The following is a 22445-nucleotide window of genomic DNA, read 5'->3' on the forward strand; positions in this document are numbered from 1 at the left end:
GAAGCAATAATTGGTCTTGCCACGCGGCAATCTGTGAACATTTTCCTTCATGTCATCTGCAATTCTGCATGTGCAGTAACGTGATACTCAAACATTCAGAGTGGTCTTGTCTATTGCGACGTCCATTTTGGTGTCTGAAATCTTTGTCTCTTGGAGTCGTGACTTAAACACACATAGGGCAAATGTGAATGACATGTCTTCACATATTGTGATGTTTCATAACAGCAAAGAAACATCAGTATATACAGCATATATCCTTCAAAAACATAAGCAGAATACCCTCCAAAAGGCAGATGCAGTGCTAGAATTAAGTTGCATCTTTAGTTTGAGGTTCAGCGGAACAACATCGGCAAACAAATCTCCGCTGTTCTTGCTGTATGTCATTGCTTTTGACACATAATCTCAACAACGATATTTTTTTCTCTCCAAGATGGGTACCTCTTGATATTTATGGCATTTCAACACCGCTCTGATCTGCTATTGTGGACTAACATTTTTCAATGCTGGTTATATATCAAAACAGCATCTGCCATTTGTTATCGCGCAGGATGATGTTTTCTAATTGGGTGCATGGATAGTTTTGTGAAATCCTGAACGTCTCCAGGCGAGCAGTTATTGACTTCTAAACTATTCCACAGCTGTCAAGCACTTTAATACTGTTCTTTTTTTTTTGTTCTCGCAGTCTTGCTTCAGGTTATTGTCTATTTGTTGTACTTCTGTAGGTTGGAGTTGTTGTCAAAAATATAGCACGGTGCGCTGTTGTTGTTCGTTTTAGTAACATGCAGCCACATTGTGAATGGACTGTCGTACAGTGAGGCTCATTTCCCTTTAAGGGATGATTGAGGCAGCCAGTCTGCAGTAACCTCTGAAAAAGTGAATATGAATATATCATCATAGATGAGAATTAGTATGGAAAAGTACCCTGTCTGTCCTGCCTCCATTGAACTGCCTTTACCTTTTAATGTGTACATTTCTGAAAGCAAAGTGCATGTTTTTAATTGTAAAATGTTTATTATTAGGAGGATGCATTGATATTTATGAAAGTTAAATTCAGATTCATTTAAAGTGCCAATTTGCCACTTTTTGTGACCTGAGCGTCGGTAGTATCAGCAGGACATTCCGCGGCAGCCCTCCTCAGTATCTACAGAGGGTGCGTTCAGGCACAGCACTGCTGCGTAGGTCTCCTGTGTGTTTGTGGCAGCGTTCAAAGCCCAATATGCAATCCACGCAGTTACGTGTGTAACATTGAAGTGTGAAAATAGGCTTTAAGATGCATCTGTATGCATTAAGTGCAAGCGAAATGTGAGCCTTTATGCAGCCTTTGTAGTGAGGTCTATTGATTAATATAGACCTGTGTGTGTGTGTGTGTGTGTGTGTGTGTGTTCCATCAGTTAGACGTTAGACAGACGATAAGAAAAAATGTGGCTGGGATGTCTCCTGTTTAGAAAGGCCTTTGGTAAATAAATATCTAAATACACACACACTAAAAATGAAGTGCCAGTACCAACAGATTTGTAAACACTGTATAATATATTCATATGTATCACTATATATTGTCATCTATCATTATCCATTTATAATACAATACTTTTTAATTCTTTATAAATGAGTAGAACTAATTAGTTTGGCCTCTATGGATCAGACAAGCTACGACAACCCCCACCGCACACACAAAGGGTCTAGTGTAACTGAAGATAGATCTTCCAGTGTGTCTAGTCATAATTTAAATATGTTGTATGATTTTAGATTAGCCGTTTATTGTTTGCTGTTTTTTTTCTGTTGTCATTCTTGTGTTATTAACTAAACAAATTCATACATAATAGATGAGAATGAGGAACAAATGGAAAAAAGGGAGGGGGGGCACTGTTTAAGTAGCACGGTGGCATTAAGTGTGATGCAACTGTGGTTTTAAATCCGAGTTACAGTCCTACACCCCTTCGTGGACAGGGTGAACGAAATCGGTGGTAAAAACAAGGCAGCTTTGAAAACATTGCACTTCATCCGTCAAAGGTTCCCCTGATGATTCATCGTAGCCGACATCAGTGACAGAAAAACCAGAGCGATGGAAATCTATTCAAATGTGGTGAGGCTCAATTTCCCCTTTCATGAGAGAACTGTGGATAATATGTTGGACCCAGACCAGTAGGGGGTAAAATAGCTCCATCAGTCTTTTCCAGTCAAAGTGAGGTGGAGGGAAACAAGTGAAACGCCGATGCATAACACTGACATTTTTTAATAGAATTCATTTATAACAAATGGAACTTGTGTCAGCAAAGAACTGATTTTCATACAGACTTCTTTCGCCACCAATGTAACCTAAGTAAGAAAATAAAAAGCACTCCTTTCATTCAGAAAAAGAAACAGTTTACGCTTACAACTAATCAGAGGTAATTGTATGATCTTTTTAACAAGCCATTTTTTTTTTTTTTTTTTTTTTTTTACAATTTCATTATTTAATTTTCAGTCTATGCATCCAGACGAGAGATAGATAGAGAGAGCAGAGAACACAACGTTTATTTCTGTTAATGACACTCCAAGCTTGGATGGCAAAGCCACAAGAACAGATGGTTGGGGGACAGATTTTTCTGAAGTCATCTGCTGGAGTAACCATGGCATCAGAATGGATGCTCTTTTTCGCCACAAACTTTTTTTTTTTATTATTATTTTTTTTTGTCTTTTTCAAGAGTTGATACCTTTTTTTGTGTTATTTACATACACACAAAGTGAACGTTTAAGGAGATTTTTTATAGATGGGTTCAAGTAATATATTATTGGGTTTAGAATCAATAGGGCAGTGCATAGTACAAAGATAGAGAAAGTGCAAATCTTCCTACCAGGCCAGCTTTGGCCATTCTGCAATGTTTCATCATGCATATGACAAATTAATTTAAAAAACAAAAGGGAAAAATTCGAGATGAGAAAATAAACATGTTCCAAGACTTGAACATAATGTAATATTAGCCACCATGGAGTAAAATAATAGCACTTTTATATCTTAAAATGATGACAAAAGTAATCATGTAAGCAGTCGACTAAAGTAAAACACATAGCTGCTTGAGTTACCAAGGGAAAGAAAGCACCTGGAATGCACATCCACAAAGCCATCAAAGAGGGTATGGAGAAGTTAAAGATGCTGCTCAATGTAAAGACTGAAACATAACCGCCACGTAACCAAACCCCCCAGTCCCTTAACTGCGATGTCGTAAAAAAAGGACGTGACACACTGTTTTAGGATTGTCAGGATAATAGAACTGATATTTCGTTGCAGACCTCTAAATCCGCTCTGTGTAGCGACGCGCGTGAAGTCTGTAATTCAAACCTAAGGCATGAAGAAGAAACCCTTCAGTGACGACCTGTGCATTAGGCATTCTTTTTTAATAGAATTTAACTTTGACAGATCGTTTTGAAATTGGAAAATTACTGCTGTAAGATGGGACCGTGGTGACGATCAGTTAGAAAGCTCATTAACTTTATGTTGGGCTGTCATCTTGTTTGGTTCTGAGACCAGAATTCTGCAATCTCATCCCTAGCTCTGTCTGAATTGTCTTGTAGGTATTATGTTCTTGACTGTTATCTGTAGAGTTCAGCAATATATAAACTGTTTTACTCTAATTCACTCAGCCACAATAAGGCCACTGAAAATGAAAAATATGAGCTCTGAAATGTTCTTATTTGCATATATAATCTCATCGTGTGACAAATGAATACTAGAAGGTAAATAAACTATACAATTACATTTATACTAAATGCCTAGGTTACTCAAAGGATATACATTAATATGTTAAATGAAACATTATAAAAACAGGCATAAATATAAGGCACTCTAAATGCAAAATGAAAAAAAAAAAAAAACACTGAATACTTTAAAGAACCACAAGAAAGTGACGTCTTTGTACCTTGCCCTATTGTGTGGAGCGGTGATTGCGGCTGTGTGACCCTCTGCCTCGAATTACAGACTGTATGAGAGCTTGAAAAAAATGCACCAGTGATGCTTTGACTGGCATCTGACATTCCCCACTCCCACACCTCACTTGCAGGGGGGTGGGACAACAATGTCATGAGTAAATGACATATCCACAATAAAACCCTATCTAAAAACACACATATTTATTGCACAAGAAAAGATGCACTGAATCAGAATACAATTTTGTCCTACTGATGTGCATTCCAGTGAAAAAAAATCTCATTTCATTTCCCCCATAGCACACAACTCACAATTTGGAAGCTTTCATAGACAATCCATATTTCATATACTTTTAACTTAATTTATGTACTTTATATATATATATTTAGAATGTTATTTATATATTTATATATGTATATATATACTTTAATATATCTTTCACATATATTTGACAGTCTGTACCTTATATTTATATTTATATATCTTATCCAATTCATCAGATTCTCTCTTCTCACCCTTCTAACATGGAAGAACTAAGATAATCGGTAGCAGCAACTTCATACTTTGCTCATCCCTGTTGATTCCACAAAGCCCCAGTTTATCTTATGGGAGTAATTAAGTTACCATGTATGTGATCATGGACAAAAAACAAAAACAGAAAAAAATCAAGACCAAAAAAATAACCCTTGAACAAACTTACATTTTGGTAGTGTGAATTCTGTTCTGTGCACTAAGTTCAACAAAATTAGGGGAAAAAAAATAGAAACAATATTGAAAAAACAAAAGACAAAAGCAAAGAGATCCTCTGCAAAATAGCACGTACATCAGAACAGTTCTACAGCTTAAAAAAAAAAAACATTTACGTAAATACGTTTTTATCACTTCCTTCCAAGTGATAAATTTGTGTAAAAAAAGGAAATTCACACAGTTCAAAAAAAGCACATCAGCTGTATAATAAAGTACTAAAAAACTAAATCAATAATTTTTATTTATTTCATAGATCATTTTGAACTTTACCCTCTCCCAAAATTTAGATGATGAACATTGTGACAGGAAAAGGGGTATTTATTCATTATTACTTTAAGTCTGTCCTGCTGTCGTGGACCAAGCATTGTCTTCTTTTTCGATGGTTGTCAGTGTGTACTTGATTGTGAAACAGATTTTTTTTTCTTTACAATGTGCATCAAGTTTGTTTTTTTTTCGCCCCCGCAATTCTGTGTGCCTCCAATGCCTCTCGTAATGGTTCATAATCACTGATGCATTTCTGACGATGTCATTATTGTTCATTTACTTTTTTGTTGTGTTGGTTTCATTCAGTTTTATGAGCCCCAAAATGAATCCTTGAAGCAAAAGAAAAGGTAATTCCGTATGATGCTTCAACAGTCAGGATTCCCTCACTTGTGTCAAGGCGAGGTTTTATTAGGGTTGGGAAATACTTGGTCCTCCGGGAATCATCTTTTTCATTTTTTGACAAGTCATGTCGCACATCCAACACTTAATGAGTTGTTAGCAAGGAGTTAAGGAGTACTTTCTCAAGCAGGAATTTATGGCTCAGAAGAGAGGCTCACTGGGTTTTCTTTCCAAAGGGCCCTCTGCTTTTTTTCTTCCAATACTGGGTCTTTTACGTTGCATAGTGATCAAAGCTTCCCAGGTACTCCAAGCCAGCTCTGTAGCAGAACTGGTATTGATCCTGGAAAACAAAGAAGAGAACAGTCCCTCTTAACAATCAAAGATACTGAATCTTTCGTACCATTTTTGGTACATTGTCCTTTTATCATGATTACTGTTAAGTAAAATTCATTAGCTGACTTTTACATTAGATTAAAACATTGGTCAAATGCATTTTACCCCATGTAGAATTGCAATTTCAAAACTTGAACCGTGTGTGTGTGTGTGTGTGTGTGTGTGTGTGTGTGTGTGTGTGTGAGTAATATACTGGCCAATTGTTCTGAGTTGATGAGATAAATTTGCAGCTGAGCACAGTCTAGACCAGAAGGATATTTGGAATCTCACCAACCCTTTCCATTAGGAAATTTTAATATACTATCAAATTGGTAACACTAACAGATTCCATCTGTTGTCTATAGTATCAAAAAAAAGTAGCTAAAGTAGCTTCATTACTACCTCAGTTGAGTTATGTTTTCTTTCCAAGTATAGTGAAAAAAGAAGAAAAGGGAAAAGAAAAAAAGCCTCACCTCTGTCTGCACCATAGCTGGTCTCTGTGTCCGTAACATTTTCACTGTCTGAAAGATGTCTACTACGCCTTCGTATCTCATTCGTTCCAAGACAATGCTGAGGGTGATGAAAACTCCAGTTCTACCAACACCCGCGCTGTGCAAGAGAGGGCAAAGAGGTCAACATTGAGGTCAGAGAAGTCAGAAAAAGTTTTCTCTGCATTAAAACAATGTCATTGTGCTAATTGAGTGTGTGTGCATGCGTGTGTGTATATAGCATTTGCAGCTCAAGAGGTACTTACGATCAGTTTAATTTTCAAAAAAATGGCAGTGATATAATTTTGGTGTGTTATGCTGATTGGTCACCTACCTACAGTGGACTGAGATAGGCCCATCTTGGCCGAACTGCTCTTTTGTTTTATGTACTTGGCCAATGAAATCAATGAAGCCCTCTCCTGATTTTGGCACTCCTTGTTCAGGCCAGTCTGTGAACTGAAACTGCCTTACTGTCCGTGACTGTCCATCCTGGGAAACAGAGGAAAGGGAAGAGTGAGAACAAGCACTATGCCAGCTCTTTGAATGGCGGAACGGAAAAAAATAGCAGAAAGAAAAACTGTTGAAGTTGAACGAAGAAGGCAATCTGAGGTTTTCCGCAGACCGTCTCCATCATAATTATTCACACCTTTGTGGGTTTACAGTGCAAGACCTCATTCTTGAAAAAATCTAGTATTGGCGCCAAGTTTAAACCATCGGAGAAAATGTTTTGTTATAAAAAGATGTGGAGCATATTACCTGTATGTATTAAACATGAACACTAAAAATGCTAATTCCTTTGATGTGCTACTCTCGACAGGGTGCTTGGAGAATCGACTTTGAGGGTGTGCATTACTTAAGTGATATTGTATCCCCTTGATAAGGGAAGAAATCCCATTGACGAGACAGTGTAACATGCACTACAAAGAACGAAGCCTGTGCCATTTATCTGTGTAAGCCTTTGATGGAATTAAAAACTCTGGCAGCTTACTGCCACCGGCACCATATTTGTTTTTACACATTGACATGTGTCATAATTCCCACAAATAAATATTTATGCTTATGTTACACTCAAGGCCATCGCTTGGTATAAACAAATACTTGATACAATGCCAACATTTTGAACTGAACTGTTCACCATCTAACATGTTCAACACTGTCATACAGATCTTCTTTGGTAGTAAATACGGATGCAACTTAAGTGTTAAAATGTATAAAAAAAAAGTTGAAAACTATTATTATTTTATTGGTGAACCCTTGGTCATCCATTCAATTTTCTCACTGACTCATGGTTAGGCTGCAACCCAGACTATGAAAAACAATACACTAGACAATAGTGCTGAATTTAGAGCTCCATTACCACAATGTCAAATTTTGATCTTTAAACTTTGTTCTATGAAACAATTGTCTGCTTACCCTGGCATCAGTCACTTTGAACTCTCTCAGGATATACTGGGGCATGTTATACTCGGCCATGGGGTCCACCACAAAGTACTGGTATCTGGCCGACCTTTCTGCTGGCCAGTACTGGTGGCATTTTTCCTGTCGAGGGTGAAAAATAGAATACCACAATGAGCCACAACATTCTCTTCATACACTAGCTTCATTGTGTTCATTCCCAGAATTTTTTCATTCATTTCATAGTATATCTCCCTTTTGAAAGCTCATATTCTCATTGCTAAATTTATGTATTTATTTTTCTTGTGTTTCACATAATCTGCATGCCGTCTGTAGCCCGAATAAGGAGGTTACGGTGCCAAAAAAGGAAGAAAATAAGTGTATGCATACCCTGCCCATTTCTCTAAGCTTAGTGAGCATAACGACAATAGTAGAGTTGTGCTCCCAGAGCATTCTCCAGAAGTCCTCTGTGGTCTCTGCCAGTGGTCCCTGTGTGGCGATGTAGGCTTTCTGTTGCCTGTGGGAGCGCAGTAATCACATGATTGAAAAGGTGATACAATCAGCATGGAAACACATTAGAACTTTCACTGTGACTGGCTTGACCAAAACATGCCAATGGCTCTTGTCCAAATTTGCTGACTCTTCCTAAGCCATTTTCAAGTCCAGTGAATTTATAAACTGACCATCTGATTGGTAATGGGTGTCAGAGTACATTAGCACTTACCTGTACCCATCAATGAAACTGGCATTGATGTAGTCAGAGCCCTCAACTCCTCGAATGGGCTGAAGACACACTCGCGTGGACTCGTATGGCATTATGTTAACAAGGCGGTTCTTGAACTTGTTGCAGGGGAGATTGGCACTGATGAATCGTGACGTATGGGCTTTAGTGTTAGCTAAACGCTGCATTAAAACAGAGAGAGAGATATCTTTGAGCGTACTGGTGCCAGGTAAGGAGCAGTGACATACTGGTGTTATCTCCCTGGACTGTGTGTGACACTTAAGGTGGACTGTACATGATAAAGATCTGAGTACTGTAAACAATCACATGCCTTTTGGATTCTTTCCTCCTCCTGTGCGAACAGGAAAAAATGGAGAAAAAAAACAAGCTGTGTGCACAGGTGATGAAACCTACACTATCGTGGCTGACAGTGTTCTGTGGTTATATACTATTTCACGTAACCATAAAGTATGGAAATGGAATCAAAGTGATTACTATCACGGCAGCATGCCTTTGCAGGAGGAAAAAAAATACCATGTTGTGATGAAAAGACGGGGAAATGGATATCCAAGCGAGCTTGGAGTGGACAGAAGTGCAGTGTAATCTAACCTGTTTATCATCTCTTAGTGGAATCAGCATCCATCACAAAGCAAGAAGGTAGGCGCGTGACAAGCAAGGCAATACAGTGCGTACAGCAACACCACAGACTGCTAGAGGCTGAACAGGGATGGTTGAGCCTCTCATTGTAAAGTATATTACCCAATTCCCTCTGGCAACTGTTCTGTGGTGGGGAAAACCTGTGTTTGGCATTTTCATGTAAACCAAGACCCCTGTTACTAGAGGAAGGGGAGCTATGGGAAGGGGGAACCAGAAATGGAGAATTTCTCCTGTGCTGGGTTACACAAGTGGGTCAACTAACTAGAATGCAGAGGAAACCACAGGCCCCATGCTGTCTGGTGGACCTAATGGGAACTGGAAAAGAGTTGTACTGAGAATGGCCAATAAATGACACTGCATGTGACTCGGAACACGAGGTGCCAATGGGATGCCCATAAATTTTTGCTACATATGGCAAACTGATGGTATAAAACTTTGTCATGTGTGATGTGCAACGTTCAGATTATGCCGAGGGAATCTAAAACTAAAACACTGCTTGTTCATGTTTTTAAATGATCCCTGACCTAAACTCTCTCGCCAAATGCTTAACAGTTTGTACCTTGAACTCAAGTTCCATGCCGGTGACATTCTCTCCGCCCTCTATCTGCGTCAGTTTCTGGATGTAGGCGTATAGGTTTCTGGCGGGCACTTCGGTGGTGCCGCAGTTGACGGCCTCCTGGAGCGCGTCATGTATGAAGACATACTGGTCCTCTGTCTGCACCATGTAGTTGCGCTGGGCACGCATTAGCGTTACATGCCCATAGATGTCCACAGTCTTCTCGTGCTTGATACGTTCTAGCATGGCATCAATCACGATGAAGCAACCTGTGCGTCCCACCCCAGCACTGCAGTCAAAAACAGGAAGGAAGAATGTTATTAGACAGTATTCCCAGTAGTACCTGTGCAAGAAAAGTTATGTTAGTTATACAACTCTATATCATAACTTGTGACTGATAGGAATTAAGGTCAGTCCAATGGAAAGAGAAGTGCACTGGGTTGAAGAATTGCCTTTCTTTCGGCGATGAGGTAAACTCTCTGTGCCAAGTTTGTCACTACAAGATGGACCATTTGGCTTGGAGTATAATTAAATCTGAAGTGGCACTGTGCGGAGAAGAGGGCTATGCAGTCGCAGCCTTCAGGGGGGCTCACTGCTGCCTTTGCAATCTAGTCTCTCCCCTCCGGATCCCACCTGTGCTCTCGAACCCATCAGGACTAATCACTTACGTGACAGCAACAGTTAACCTTTATCTCATGGTTCCGAAAAGTGCCACTACAACAAATGCACACTTAAATGTGGACACACAGACACAATTTTGAGAGTATGACTTTTTTTTTTTTTTTTTAGGGCTTCGTTAATGTGCCAGGCAACTTCTGAGAAGTGCACCAGACTTCAATTAATGCCATTCGATTACCACAGTGCACCTAAATGGCGTAAGAGCTTTAGAATAGGCACTGAAAGGCAGGGCTCTTCATTAAGATTCACATCGGCACATTTTTACATTAGCGTGTAAAAAAAAAAAAAAAAAAAAAAAGCACTCTGACAAAGAGGGAAAATGTTTTACTGTTTCTCTTTGACCTCTTCTTGCATGCCAGCTTGATACGCACTGTACAAATGCAGCTCCTGTTTACACACTGCTGACACTCAAAATTCTCGCCCCTACACATTACATGTTTTTAATAGCGCATGCCTCAGCACCGAAGATGTATTCTGATGACAATTTATTTACCGTGGGGCGACGGGGTGGTGTTAAATCTTGTTCGTTAACTCTCCTCCCACCACCCGCAAAGCACAGCATTGACAAGACAAGTCCTTGCACTTGGCACTCCAAAGTAAATAGGTTATTCAATCCATTAAGCTGACATGCCTACGAGGTGTGAGCCATGCTCTCGTGCCTCCTCCTTCTGATGGAGCATTTGTTTTTCATTTGCTCTGAGGAATGGGAAAAGGCTTGAGAAGGAAAACTCAAGAGGGAGTAAAGTTAGTCCCCGGGGGCCAAGCCTGCTTAATGTGCCATGCTGCACTGGAACTGTGCTGCAAATGGAATAAAGACACGTATGGGAGTCATTGGCTTTAACAAATTATCTGATGATCACTTTTAAAATGGCTGACACTGGCTGAACGAGACTTTTAAAAAAAATTATTTATTTCTTCTTTTTCACAATAGTCCTCACAGCTCTAGGGCGATTACACAATGTGCATTTGAGTCAAAGGGAGAATCAGACTGCAAAGAAATGTGAAAGTGTCTCGGGGATAAGAAGAATGAATCACTTCCAGGTCTGAGAACACCTCAGCCCTTGGGCGAGGGACGCAGAAACTAGAAGAGATTTCTCCCTTTACCCCAGCTGTTTCCAATCTGAAAACATTTTACAGTGCAGACCTGGATGTGGGAGAGTGATGACCTGCAAGAGAGTAAGTGACAGAGTGACAGCATTGAGCTAGAGAGACGGAGACGGAGGAAGATGAGGAATGGGGGGGAGGGTGGTGAGGAGACGGGAGGTGGAAAGATGCTGCCAATTATCATGAAGTTGTGTTGTTCTCAAGTTAGTTTTTTTAAAAGACGACACTGTGGAAATATATATTCATATAATAACCACAATTTTCTTTAAATGTAAGACCAGGAAATATTAAGAATATGCACAGTTTTCCTTTATTGACAAGTGGCGTTATGTGCATGGTGGGGTGAGGTTGTACAGAAAACCGTTGGAACATTTGGCAGTTGAAGGGGGAGCTGGCGGACTGACTGCACTAATGACCTGACACTGCCTTTTCAGCCAGTCAAGACCAGCTGCTTTGGACGTCGACACACATTAAGTGTCAGACTAATATGCTTTCCAGGAGTTTAGGGAATAGGGGATGGGAGAAAAAGTGCAGTGTGAAATACAGCTGCAATGAGTCTCGAGAAGATAAAGCGTGAGCAGCAGTGAAAGCAATTACATATGTATTGTTACCAAATCTCTTGCCGTCAGCTAACCTGTCACCATTTCCCTACACTGCCAACTGAACACACACATACGAACTCAAACTCTCTAGGATCACTGCATGGCTGTTAACGGAGTCAATAATAATCATTTTTAAGTCCTTGGCGTGGGCGAATACTTTTACTTTTTGTGGAAAGTAAATCAAGAAAATAATTTATTAACTTCGGTTGTATGGAATCTATTCTTTCAAATAGACTTTGTCCACTAACTGGGCCATAACAGGCTTACCCATTTTGCTTCACAAACCGCTGGAGAGTGTCGACTGCTGATTCTTGTTCATTGTGACATGCCAACAACAGCGTTGTCGATGACAGGGAAGTAGCTTTAGCAGCAGTGCTACGTAATCGTCCCTTTCCTTCCCTGTGTTACAATTACGACTGGAAGAGTTTGGCAACTCTTGATGGAAATATGGAGCTCATGTTTAATTTTCCCACTGGGGATGTTTTGTCTGTGTCCATGGTACTGAACCTCATCATATCAGTGAGGCTAGACCTTTAAGGTCTTTAGTGGTGGATGGATAAAGAGTCACTCCAACCAAGTCTACCACTATGGGTTCAAACGCCTGTTGAACCCCATGAACATGGCTGGGTGTGACCAGGTGTGGTCTGTTTTAACTTGACCGCATCCAACTGTGGTGTAGCATTGTGTAGTGTAAAATGCTTCATCATGGCTGCAAAGGGTGACTAATTGTAAATGCAAACAGTGGCTCCTTAAGTCAGAACACAATGGATTCCAATGGTTAGAAACTCTTCAAACTACTCTTGCAGCATAATCCAATCCAGTTCTGCCATCCTTGAGTATGCCCATTTATGATAGATACAGAGTTTTTGTTTTTGCTAGGTGTTTGTCATCTGCAACTAATGGAATTGAAGCCACTTTGACTGCATTATGCATTATGTGCCGGCTACCGCAAGACGCAAAGTAATAGAAAGAAAAGGAAAATTGCTAGATTGTCAGTTGAATCCTCTGAAACTGTTGGTCGCTCTATCAAAAATTTACCTTCCGAGTCACTGGGAAAGGTCAGTGATCTCCATGACATTCAATCATGTCCTTTTGACCTCTAAAGTCACCTCACAATGCCTGGGTAGCACTTCAGCTAGAAGACCAAAACAGTCCCTGACCTTTGGGGTTAGTGAAAACGGCAGGAACCAGAAAAGCGGGAAACATGCTGTAGCGTCCATGGGAGGCAGGTTTTGATGAAATAAAAATTGTGAATCTTTTACCGAGTAATTACAGCTTATTTAGATTAACTCGAAACTAAAAACTACAAATGATATGCAGTACAAAACCCTCTTTCCTTTAACTTCCTGACTGTGTAAGATTTACTTCATGATGAAGCCTGGAAAAAAAAAACAACTGAAAAAAAACATACCACCAGCCCACAAAGCTGAAAGTCTAAGTAAGAAATGGTTCACCACTAATCTTCCTGACATATGCGTCATCAAAATGCAGTCTTGTGTATATCAAATGAATTGTTATGGAACTCCAGTGACGCGTGAGACACAAAAGTAATTCAGGGGAATTCCGCAACAGGTTGAGTCATTTGTTATTGCTTTGTTAGACGGAGGCATAGTTTATGGACACTCATCTGGTTTTCTTAATTTTACAGTATCTGTGTTTGGTGTCTGTGTGGTGTAATGGGATGAAATGATTGGGTGGTTATATCTAAGGATCTGCATGTCGCACAGTAGTCAGGACATAATGAATATGAAGATAAATATTTCTAATTAGTGATTTACAGAGGATGGGAACAGTGTGTAGTTTATTTTCCAATAACTCTAACCTCATACATCACCGCTCACCACCAAACAGGCAAATCCAGAGCCCTTGATTGTTTATATTTATGTCTTTATGGTCTACATGGTGCATAGATGGTTAGCTACAAATTCTGGTGCACCAACTAATTAATCTACCGCTGATGAGTCGGTACCATGCTGTTGATTTTCAGACTTTTTTTTTTTTCTTGGCCTTTTTGCATGTGCTTAAATATATTCATATAAATCTGCAGTATATCAATGCTTAAGCACAAAACGTTATTCTGAAAGCGTGCAAACATAAGAGATGGCTCTGTTTTTTAAAACTGTGGTCAAACAGTGAGGAAAGCCTCTCATGGGCAGCTTGAAAATGATCGTATCTGATAGGGAGCCAGAGGAATTAACACTCCCATCTGCAGAGTGACATTAATTCCTGCATTCTGCTTCATTGTGAAAAGTCCGGATTTTCAATTTGAAGCAATCCGGCAACTAGCTCTAATTAACTTCAGCATGTGGTAATTCTAATTCTTCAGTAATCCTCCCTTCCATTTTTTTTTTGCCACTTTCTGACACAAGTTTGTATCTATTACACTCGCTATCACTACTTCTTCGTTTTACTGCCTTTTTTTTTTTTACCCCCTTCAGTCACTCGCTTTCTCTCTGCAGAGTCTCTGATGACTTCCTGAGTGGAGAGGAGCCAGAAGTCTGTGTTATATCATCGTGCCTCTCTGTTGGGAGTCTGGCCGCTTAAGTAGCTGAGTGAAGTGAACTTGGTGTGAAAGTTATTTGTTACAGATGCAATAACCCAAGGGATAAGCCGAGGCAACTTCTGGGCTGCTGATGTGCGACATGCTAGTGGTTGTAGCAGGGAGAACACGACAGGTCTGCGTGTGTCAGTGTGTGGGAGGAGATGTTTGAGTTTGCTGACGGCAATGCCACTCTTTGTGCTGCGATGTTGAAAGCACCTTCACATTGAAAGTACGTTCTGTGGCAGCTAGTAGGCAGATTTGTTTGGGAGATAGCCTTTTCAAATATTCTAATATTTTTTTCTACTGGTTCATGTCATCTCCTTTAAAAATCTCTCTCAGTCCATAAATGACTTGCATATAAACCTCTAAATAACCATAAACGTATTGCATTGTCATATGTTTTCATATATTCATTACAGCAAATGGAGAGAACAAAATCAATTTCATGCTTCAGGATGTTTTTGTGAGACCATGTTGTTTCTTACCTGCAGTGTACCACCATGGGCCCCGCATCTGGAGGATTGCAAGCTTTCACTCGTCTCAGGAAGGCGAGGAATGGAGTGGGGTGCTCTGGCACCCCGTGGTCTGGCCAGGCCGTGAACTGGAACTGCCTCACCTCTCTCTTCTCGCTGGAGCCATTCTGAATACGGAGTCGGAGAAAGGTTAGTGATCGGCACAGCTCGCGTTAAATACTTGACCTGTTGTGAGGTCTAGGGAAGCTATAATAGGACAACAACAAAAACGCTCCTTACTTTAAAAAGTGCAAATGTCCTGACACAGTATGTGGCCAGCTCTACTGTGTCGAGCAGTGTCACTTGGATCAGGCCGTATGTCTCTGTCCCTCTTGTAGGCCAGTATTGGTCACATTTCACCTGCAGTGGAGAGAAATATCTCATTAGACAAGGACTGGATAGGAAAATATAAACTCTTTCTACCCTATGTAATTTATAAAAACCTCCATCCGTGTGAGGTATATTTACTGAGCACAAATGTAATAAATATCAAAATCCTCCCCGTTCGTACTGACTAAATTTGATTTCATAGTCAATGAAATGGCTGAGATGAGATATTTGTACAAAGCTGGAGGTGCTATTAATTGTCCAGACATACTCTATAATTACCAAGGTAACTACAGTTTCCAATCATATTACCAGCTCAACTTTATTGCTGTCCGAGTGCACAGCTTTGTTTCCCAGTTAACGGCCAATAAAACACTGTTCCATTATAGCATTACTGCTTAGCTGATAAAGGGAAACACTATTGGTGTTGGGGAGCAAATAACTCCAATTCAATTGTTTGTTTTTTTTTGTTTTGTTTTTTCAAATTCTCATGACATGGTCTTAACAGTATGTTTAAATGAATCAAATGCCATCATGCTCTACAAGTCCTGTTGCTTTGTGACTTTTAAAGTAGGACGCCAGCCGTATTACTGGAATATTCAAACATCTAACAAGTACACCATCCACTAATTTCATTTCCTCAGCAGCTGTTATAGCATTGACTCCGGGGGTAATGAAGTGATTGTGACACCAGGAGTAATGAAATGATTCATAATAGCGTTTGGTTGCAAATACTCAAGCTTTATAGATGCAAAACATTGAAAGACAGCTTGAGTGCTTCCGAGCGAATGATATGACTGATTAATATGAAAGACAGGGGCTGTTAGCGGCGACAAAACGACATCATGTACCACAAATGTCAACAACATAATGGTATGGCTGGCTATGTGGGTATCAGTGTGGGTGGGATGTTCTTACTGCAGTGCCAAGAAGCATTCTTATATGACAAAGCCTGCAAACAGACACCTGACAACATGGAGCAAATCAATTAAAGAACCATGGATTTTACAGTGGCTCGTAATGTTGAAAAAAAAAAAACAGCCACAGGAATGTATTTGCTTTGCAGATTGTACCGATACTGATTTAAAAAAAAAAAACAGATTCTGGATTGAGTCAGCACCACTGTTAACACTATGCACAGGCTCTCAGAAAAGGCATACGAGTGTGAAGGTCAGAAGCTTATGGAGTCTGTGCAAGCTTTCATGTGCTCAATCAAACACTGTAAGATGTGCCAGAGAGAGAGAGAAAGTGCCTTTCGACCACGTCAACCTTAAAGAAGTAGTGAGTGCATACAGCTGGGCCTTTATAGTGTTCTCCAGTCTTTGAGTGTTTTTTATCACTGATTGTAATCCAGTGCCTTCAGCAGTGCTAGGCTAATGAAGGGAGCCACACTAGTAATCAATCAGGACTAAACAACAACACAAAGTGTTGCCGTAAAGAGAGAAGTGAGGATATCAGTTGGTTTCAGAATGCAACCTGGCTTCTCCTAGAGAATAAACAGTACTGTACAAATAAACAGGCTTGAAAATGATGTCAAATCCATTATGTCAATGTAAGAGGGTTGGAAGACTAAAAAATGCAAATGTCAGATGAAGAATGGAAAAATGAAATAATCGTCTTTAAAATATGCACTTTGTTTTAGCTCGGGAAAATATCTTTGGCTTGACTTTTCTGTTAGATCATTTGCAAGAAAACAAAGTTTCCCACACTTCTGAGGTTCACCTTGTCATTTGTTTGGCATACAACTAGCACTCCAGAGAAATATGGCTGTATCATCTGCATTTCTGTCTCTTACCCTGGACCTCTCTTCCAGTTTGGTCATCATGACGATGATAGCGCTCCTCTGCTCCCATATCATCCTCCAGAATTCACCAAACGTCTCTGGTAAAGATCCTTGGGTGGCAATGTATGCATTCTGCTTCCTGTAGCCATCAATGTAGTTGGCATTGATGTAGTCACTTCCAGGGATACCTAAAAAAAAAAAGAGATGAGATGTGTCAAACTTAAGTTGGTATGCAAAAAAATACTATAAATGTTGCCAAAGATGTGTTGCTTCCCAGGTTGGTCTAAGTCTTGATTTTCCATACAGTTATTCAAGATAACGTCAGATTTTCCCCACATAGTGTGTGTGTGTGTGTGACTATCCTCCATGGCAAGTATTAAATTGAAAAATAGCATAAAACAGTCAGATTTGGAACCAGTGTTACAGTCCATAAGGATTTGTATTTGCTATCAACAAGCACATTTAAATCCACAGTTTTCGTGTCCCTCTTCCATATCTGCAGCTGACTTGCCGATAAAGCTCAGTCTGTAAAAGTCTATCACCTCACATGGAGAAAAACAAACCAACAAAAAAAACTAGCAAAACAATTTCCCCCCCTCCTCTCCTCACTCCTCCTTCCCTTTGCTTATATTAAATGAAAGGCACAGCAGCCTTTTTCGAAATCCAGGCATAAGAGACAGAGCTGACAGCTAGTCAATGCTTCAGGACTGGCAGTTTAGGGGCTTCGTGCACACATGGTCGACCAAGATAAGTCTCATCTGCATGGACGCCACGTATCAGAGAATCCCCTCACTCCAACTGCTACCTCTCCCTCCTCTCCCCTAGACTCCCTTTTACTCCCAGGTAACTTATTCAACAGAAAAAAAGGAAAGAAAATGGAATATGAACACATTAAAAAAACCAACCCACATTATTATTTTTTTTCTTCTGCCCCCCCCACCCTTCTGGTTTTGCTGTTGAAGTTGTCCACACAGCCAGGCAGCCGTACATTTCCATGATGGACAAGGGATAAATACAATTAAGCCCAGTGTGTTTTCAAATTGAAAAGCAAAAAGAGACATTACTGTGGTTTAATGAGAATGAGGCAAGTTGTTTAATGCACATTTGCAAATGGATTTTGCCTTTATGCTTTCTGTCACTCAGGATTTGTATAAATTCTACCATTTTCAATATGCTTATTGAGAAACAAACATTGCTACAGTGTTGTTCAGCACCCGACACAGAAAAAGGAAAGGAATCTCAAAGGAAATACACATTTTAGGATGAAACATTATAATAAATGATGAACAAATGTATAAAGTTGTTACATTTCTACTTGTGATAGCTTCCACACTAAATATAGAACATTAGAATATTTTTTTTTTTTTTAAATGGCAAGCTCTTGCATAACTTTAATGTTCTAAAAACAACACAGAATTGATGTAGTTTAGTGGGCTAAACAAACATGAATACATACTAATTGAAATTAGTCATGTAAAATATTGGCAAATGGAAGGTCAACAAAGTTTTAGGGATTAACTTTAGATACCAGTTAAATCCTGCTAAGCGCATGTCAGGCAACTTGGCAATAAATGCCTCATCAGTTGTCAAAAGTGAAACAAATTTAGTGATGTCCCAATGAATAAAGTCCAAAGATGTATTCAAGCTTTAGAGCCGCCTGTATTGCTCAGATTTGCTGATCCATCCCCACATCAATAAATTCTGAAAGTACTGTAGCTGTCTTCAAATTCTGATGTCAAATCCCAAATCCCTTTTTATTCAAAGAACTCAATCACAGTAAACAATAGACACATTGCTTGCCAAAAGGCTTTGTTTAAGCTTGAGAAGGAGAAGAGGACGTCCCCCATGTCCCTCTGGCTGAGAACTACTCACTTGCTCTTGTACAAAGACTCCAATGTGGTTGTGCAGATGTGTTTATATGCCTGGCTAATGGAGTTCCATCAACACTCAAGCTGTGTGTTGTTTCAGAGAGACAGCAGAAAGGGCTCTCTAAGTCTTTATCTATCTGTTTTGTCACATTAGCCATTCATTACTTTGTTTATTTTACTTCGCCCACCATGGGAGCAGCTCAATGGAAATGGTTAATTAATAGCTGTTTGTGTATGTGCAATTATGTTTAATCCAATAAACTGGTGAAGGAGCCAGCACTTTAACTAGCCTTTTCAAAATGGCCTTTCATTGCTTAGAAGCTGTACAGTGCAAAACTTCTTTAATGTGCCAGAGACTCTCACCAGACGTGTTCAAGTCTGGTTTGTGAGCGGCTCATGTAAAAATTGTGAACAAATGTGTCACTGTTTAGCTGCCATGTTGAGCCCTGATGTTCAGAGCATTGCAACCACATCTTGAGGGAGTCTTGTCCATATAATGCTATTAGCGACACCTTGTCGATTGAGTCTCTCTGGCCAATGTAATCTTAGCACTCTATCTTGTTTGTTACTGTGAGCTTTTTTTGTCAGATTCAACCAGATATCAAATGGAAAAATGCTTATATACATCAGATTGTATAACTAACTCCTATCCACAAAAGCTATGCTCAAGAAACAGGCCACAGATTCATGCAAAATGGGATTTATACAAGATAGCATTCCAAAAGGATAATCTTACATCAAAAAAAAGATGATGGTAATACATCCTTGCATCTCGTGCTATACACTATTGTTTAATCTGATTTGAACGCTTGCCTCAGCTAAAAAAAAAGGATTTTTCTAATACCACCTTACCTGGGGCATGAAAGAAAATGAGTTGTCTGGTATGTATGTGTGGTTGCACTCCTGAGTTCTAAAAGACAGACTGTGTTTGGAAACAATACAGTAGTTGGAGGGAAGATGTTGATGGGTGGCATACCGTCAATAGCAGAGAGCAAGACTCTGGAATGGTCATAGGCAATCACGTTGGCATATCTGTTCTTTGGTTTGTTGACCTCCAGGTTAGAGTGCTCCCAGGTGAACTGCTGACCAGGGTCGATGGACTGTGAAGTAGAAGATTTGTCATTACAGTGGAATATTTTGCACTATATGAACATAGTTAATTGCTAAGATTGAAGTCAGCAATTACCTACGAGGTGTTGGTGCAAGACTCATATTAGAAAGCTTACTGAAATATAGCTTTCACCATAGAGCAATTGGAAATAAAAAATCTGACCTATTGTAGTTTGATGTTTAAATGCATCTCTTCAAGTTTCAAGCACTCTCTTTAAGAGTGTGCTTGAAATTCAAGGCCATACTTAGACTTTTATGTCTTCAGCCGTTTATCCAAGCGCTTGTTTGCCAAGGCAAAAAAAAAGGCAGTTTATGATAGTACCTTTGGCCAGAAACAATATATTTTGTGTTAATATCTTCCAAAATATTGTTTTTATTGCTGCTTTTAGACATCCATATATGTACAAAACAGTGAAGAAAGGTTGTCAAGTATTGTTAAAATGTTCGTCTCTAGCCCTTCAGCATGCACAAATTTGTCTTACGGCTACATACTTTGTGCTGGAATTCTAGAATAACCAGCTGCTGTCCACTTTCTACACAAAACGCGGCTCCTAAATTAAGCATTGACCGTTCGGTTTGATATAAAAGTACTTGAGGTTATTGAGTCCAAAGAAATCATTGTTCTCTGACTCAAAGCAGATTTAGTTGATGAATGGATTAAGCTAGACTTCTTTTCAGTTCATTTAAGTACAATCTCTTCTGGCCTCAGTATCTTTTAGGAATTGGGGCGTCAACAGACGCAGGAATCTCAGTTAACACTTTTGGCCTGCAAATCTTAATAAATTGATTTAAAAGGACTTTATGGCACAGACTAGAATACCACACTTGAGACTAGTTCAACAGAATTTGCCATCCAAGCTTTCTTTCAGCTTTGTAAATCAAAGACTGATAACGGTGCCTCATCACCAGTAGATGAACTATAAAATATAATATCACAAAGGGAAATTACAAAGACATGAAAGATAGCATTCCATTTCACATTACAGGGGAAATATTGTGCTTGTTTTTAATGACTGCAGGCTTCTTTTATGACTTAATCTCCATTGGAAGTGCAATAGACACATCGCAACACACATCGCCTCTTTGACCTTGCTTATACAGACAAATTTGGAAATGATCAGTTTTATGAGTTTTTTGGGGGAAAAAATGCATAAAAAATAGCTTTATTATTCAATTTTAGGCCAGTTTAATAATGGATTTTATAAAACTGCTATGGCAATGGGAGGAAATACATTAAGAGGTATTTAGGGGCTCAATGTGGATTGAAATGGAGTTCTTTATCTGCGGGGGACAAAACACTGGCTAAGCCTGATATTTTACCAAAATACGTTGAAACAGTGGGCTGCAACATTGCTCATAATAAAAATCTTTATTTCATTGTGCTCGCAGAATTGCTTTCCACTGCTCTGGAATAAGCAGGATGAAATTGGAATTCAATGTACTTAAGCTGCAATAATGATTGGGAAGCTTGGCAGTCACCCATATGGTGACCTCATAGATTTTGGAGCCATTGCAGGACCCGCAGAGAGAAATGGGCAGAGAAAGGTTGACCGTTCCCTTCTCATACAGTGCTCCTGGTAGGATCTATTACTCTTTAAGTTTTTCAGGCTCCACAAGTGTTCTGCAAGCATACGTTCATCTACAATGTAAAAGACACATTTACACTGTCTGACTACAGCCCACAGGGTTTTGAGGGCACTTAAATTTTAAGGACTTTTATGTTTAAAGATCTAATCATACGATACATAAGTATAACCATCACCTTTGGTCCAGGATGCATTTTTATTTTTATAGTGGCAATCCATTTGAGAGTGAAACTTGAGCTAAAGTGTAGATATGATTAACAGGTTGGACAAGTGTCAGAAAACTCTAGCCTTTACAATCTCCATAGTCTAGTAGTGCATTAGTCACAACCATCAACAAAGCAGTAAAGCATCAGGTTTCTTCAGGATAAACAATACTAAATATTCTTCTACAAATATTACTGATTTGACTTTAAGTGAGTTACTTTTTTGAATTTTACACTGTAAAAATGTCATCGACTAAGTAATATGGGAAAATATCATTTGATGAAGTGATTTAATTAGATTAATATGACTTTTGACTTGTCATAGCAGGAGAAGCACAGATGTCGGTAATAACGTTAATGATGCCGTTTTTTCTATTCAAGTGCCTCTGTTCGTCATGTCATTGAGCCAGCAGGTACAATACCAAAGCTGTAGAAATGAAATGCAGCCACTATTTTTGTATTAATTGTACCTGTGTTTTTCCGGCTATGACATGTCAAAGTGGCTGCTGTGAAAAAGGCATACCTACTGGCTGATTTTAGATCTACGAGTTAGTCTGAAAGTAGTTTCCAACATTTCTCTCTATTTGGCCGTCATCCACCAAAGCCAGTTGACGCATTGTTGACATGCTTGAACTGCTGTGCGGCTGGCATGGATGTGCAATGCTAGGATTGAGGCTTCCAGGAAAA

At 39.5% G+C, this 22445-nt stretch overlaps 1 protein-coding gene and 1 long non-coding RNA gene across 35 annotated transcripts in view; one reads left to right on the plus strand and one right to left on the minus strand.

The window, feature by feature from the left end:
* Positions 1-4475: 4475 nt before the first annotated feature.
* The window catches only part of LOC109136709 (protein tyrosine phosphatase receptor type D), a 336090-nt gene continuing 318120 nt past the window's right edge, over positions 4476-22445 (minus strand). For all 34 annotated transcript variants that reach the window (XM_027274799.1, XM_027274793.1, XM_027274761.1 and 31 more), the window contains 11 exons: positions 19836-19959; positions 17004-17179; positions 15122-15241; positions 14855-15009; positions 9447-9732; positions 8234-8412; positions 7900-8026; positions 7528-7653; positions 6449-6603; positions 6100-6235; positions 4476-5594 (listed from right to left, as the gene is read on the minus strand). In XM_027274799.1, coding sequence (XP_027130600.1) covers positions 5526-5594; positions 6100-6235; positions 6449-6603; positions 7528-7653; positions 7900-8026; positions 8234-8412; positions 9447-9732; positions 14855-15009; positions 15122-15241; positions 17004-17179; positions 19836-19959 — 1653 coding nt within the window. In that variant the 3' untranslated portion in view covers positions 4476-5525. The remainder of the gene's footprint in view (positions 5595-6099; positions 6236-6448; positions 6604-7527; positions 7654-7899; positions 8027-8233; positions 8413-9446; positions 9733-14854; positions 15010-15121; positions 15242-17003; positions 17180-19835; positions 19960-22445) is intronic.
* Positions 14922-22445, plus strand: part of LOC113744584 (uncharacterized) — a 127282-nt gene continuing 119758 nt past the window's right edge. Inside the window, exon 1 of the long non-coding RNA XR_003461668.1 lies at positions 14922-15031. This is a non-coding gene — a long non-coding RNA (uncharacterized LOC113744584). The remainder of the gene's footprint in view (positions 15032-22445) is intronic.

The sequence above is a fragment of the Larimichthys crocea genome, chromosome III, assembly GCF_000972845.2.
Source record: "Larimichthys crocea isolate SSNF chromosome III, L_crocea_2.0, whole genome shotgun sequence".
NCBI lineage: Eukaryota > Metazoa > Chordata > Actinopteri > Sciaenidae > Larimichthys > Larimichthys crocea.